The sequence below is a fragment of the Dasypus novemcinctus genome, chromosome 21, assembly GCF_030445035.2.
Source record: "Dasypus novemcinctus isolate mDasNov1 chromosome 21, mDasNov1.1.hap2, whole genome shotgun sequence".
Classification (NCBI taxonomy): domain Eukaryota; kingdom Metazoa; phylum Chordata; class Mammalia; order Cingulata; family Dasypodidae; genus Dasypus; species Dasypus novemcinctus.
In genome coordinates this window covers 1694325-1697157 of record NC_080693.1, presented here as the reverse complement: position 1 = coordinate 1697157, position 2833 = coordinate 1694325, and the positions used below count along the sequence as shown (strand labels likewise).

At 42.0% G+C, this 2833-nt stretch overlaps 1 protein-coding gene across 1 annotated transcript; it reads right to left on the bottom strand.

Annotated features, from left to right (window-relative positions):
* Positions 1-1643: 1643 nt before the first annotated feature.
* On the bottom strand, positions 1644-2603 carry LOC131274885 (olfactory receptor 1C1-like). The gene has a single exon (XM_058283260.1). It carries the CDS (start codon positions 2601-2603, stop codon positions 1644-1646), a length of 960 nt encoding a protein of 319 aa, XP_058139243.1.
* Positions 2604-2833: the final 230 nt, after the last annotated feature.

The following is a 2833-nucleotide window of genomic DNA, read 5'->3' as shown; positions in this document are numbered from 1 at the left end:
AGCCCTGCATTGTAACACAGCCCTCAGGGATCCCCACAGCTGGGTGCCAGCCCTATGGGGGAAGTCAGATCCGCAAACTCTATATTGTGACTGAACCCTGCAATTCACTTACTTAGCTGGGCTCATTAGTACGTGTATCTTTCACTTCAGCTTTTGGACAGCTCCCGTCCTGTGATTCCAAACCACTGCCACTAGATGGCGCCTCTACACCGCAGCCACATTACTAGTACAGATCCGAAGCCCGGCCTGTGACGCTGAAAACAGATTCCAAAAAACTGGAGTTCCCAAGCTTCGCAGCTTATTCCCTAATTGGCTTCCAGGCATGTCCCCCTCCCTTGCCGCAGCCTAATACAATTTTCCAATTACGTCCCTTTTTTGCCTACAGCCTATTTGGGTTGGAGACCGGCTCCCGGGCTTTTGGGGGCGGGGCTTCAGGCAGAAGCTCTACTCTTTGTGCTCGCATTCAAAAGTTTCTCCCGCTTCACAACAAAACACCGTCTATCTTCCCAAATCAATTCGCAAAGGCGACCCGTCGTTTCAACTCGCCAATAGCTCACCCAGAACTCGCGAACTCCTTAGCAACTCAGAGCCATCTAAAAGCGGAGCTGCCGGGCAGGACCGTGATTTTCCCCACCCCCAATAGGGAGGATCCCGTGTGCGGGTCTCACCTGCGGGCAATAGAACCCAAATTATATCTACTAGACCAATCCTCTCCGTTACCTTTCCACCCAATCGATGTCCAGGCGCTTCTGCCCTGCAAAAATCCCCAAAACGCCACGCCTTGGAGAACCTGCAGCCGCGCCCAGCCATCTCTTCCCAGGACAGACCACAAAGGCAAGTTCACTCGGCGACCATCTTGCCTCCTCCCCCTAAAATCTGGGTTTTATTTTGACAGAAACCATTTGACTGGCATGAAAGAAACACACCCTTCCATCTCTGAAAAATGTACTGAAAATTTGATCTCTTCTTCAGATATGGAATCTATTTAGAATGTGCTTAACATTGGGGATCATCTGCCCTCTGACCTGTGGAGATATCTAGGAAAGAGATTCTGAGGGGTACATTCTACTCTGCTTACAAACCATAAAATAACAAGTTTGAGAGACACTTGGGTTATAGAATGGAATCCTAGACTATGTTTGAAGTGAGAAGTGATTATAATAAATATTTTATAACTTGGATACATTTTTGAGAATAGGGGATTAAGCATTAAAAATGAGACAACCTCCTTATTACACCAATATGTGAAAGCATTGCTTGAATCCATTTATATTTAATTCAAAATATGAACATGTTAATACTAAGTGAAGGATTTATCTTAATTTACCCTAATCTATAATGTTTGAGAAATTTTTTCACAGAGAATCACATCTCATCTCTAAGGTCCATTGTATGGAATCAGAGAGCCTTACTTTTTATAAGCTGGGCTTTAGGTATGCTATAAGTTAAGATTGTCTTTATTTACCTGAAAGAAGGGCTTTATAATTTTATCTTATACATTTATTCAAATGAATTAATGTGTAAATCCATAAAGCATGTGTAACACATTTTCAAACATAAAGGAGATATTTCCCAAAAGAATTGATTTATCTTATTGCCTCTAGGGATTCATTTTCTTTTATGACCAAACTAGTATTGTTAAGTCACTCATTGAGGACCTTATTGCTGCTAAAAGCTGTGCACTTACAAAGAATTTTCATGAGCGCTCTCTTCATATCTTTATTCCTTAGACTATAGATGAAAGGATTCAGCACTGGAGTCACTATGTTATACATGACAGATGACAGTATGTCCCTCACAGAATTATGAGATGAAGAAGGGCTGAAGTAGACAGCAATGGCTGTGCCATAGCACAACATCACCACTGACAAGTGACTGCCACAGGTGGAAAAGGCTCTGTGTTTTCCCTGAGTAGAAATGACCTTGAGAATGGTGAAGAAGATAAACACATAAGATATGAGGATGCAAATAAAAGGTGTGAGAGCCAAGGGAGCCCCCACCACATAGATTATCACCTTGTTGAAGAACACATCAGAGCAGGAGAGCTGCAGGAGTGGGTTGAGATCACAGAAGAAATGATGGACCACATTGGAAGCACAGAAGGAGAGATGTGCCATTAAGACAGTGTGTAGGAGGGCATGGAAGTAGGTCACAACCCAGAGTCCAGCCACCAACTGGACACAAAGGTGAGGATTCATTATGTTGGCGTAATGTAAAGGGTGGCAGATTGCCACAAATCTATCATATGCCATCACACAGAGAAGGAAGCTCTCCATATTCACAAAGGAAATGAAGAAGAAGAGTTGTGTGAGGCAGCCTGAAAATGAAATAGTCTTGGTGTCTGTCAACGTGTTCACTACCATTTGTGGGACTGTCGTGGAAGTATAACAGATGTCCAAAAAAGCCAAATTGCTAAGGAAGAAATACATGGGGGAATGGAGTTGAGAGTCACAGGTGATGGCCAAGACAATGAGCATGTTCCCTGATATGGTGATCAAGTACATAGAGAAGAAGAGCAGGGTCAGAAGTCTTTGCTCCTCTTCTGAGCTGGAAAATCCCAGAAGGACAAATTCACTGATGACTGTGAAATTTCTTCTCTCCATCTTCCCAACAGCTCTAGAAGAACAAAATAATAAATTCATAGATAATTAGTTTCAAACCACTCATTCACAAGTATATGTGTGAATAAAAAAGTACCATTGAGACTTTTATTGCTTGGATGTTTGTCAATTGCATCTTGTTTTTTATGATAATCATATATTGTATTTATGGCTATTCACATAGACATTCTGGTTATACCAATCTCAGTTTCTTTGAAGAATAATCATTTCTT

Excerpts from the sequence above, each read along its gene's own strand:
- LOC131274885 (XM_058283260.1), bottom strand. The coding sequence starts at position 2,603 with ATGGAGAGAAGAAATTTCACAGTCATCAGTGAATTTGTCCTTCTGGGA.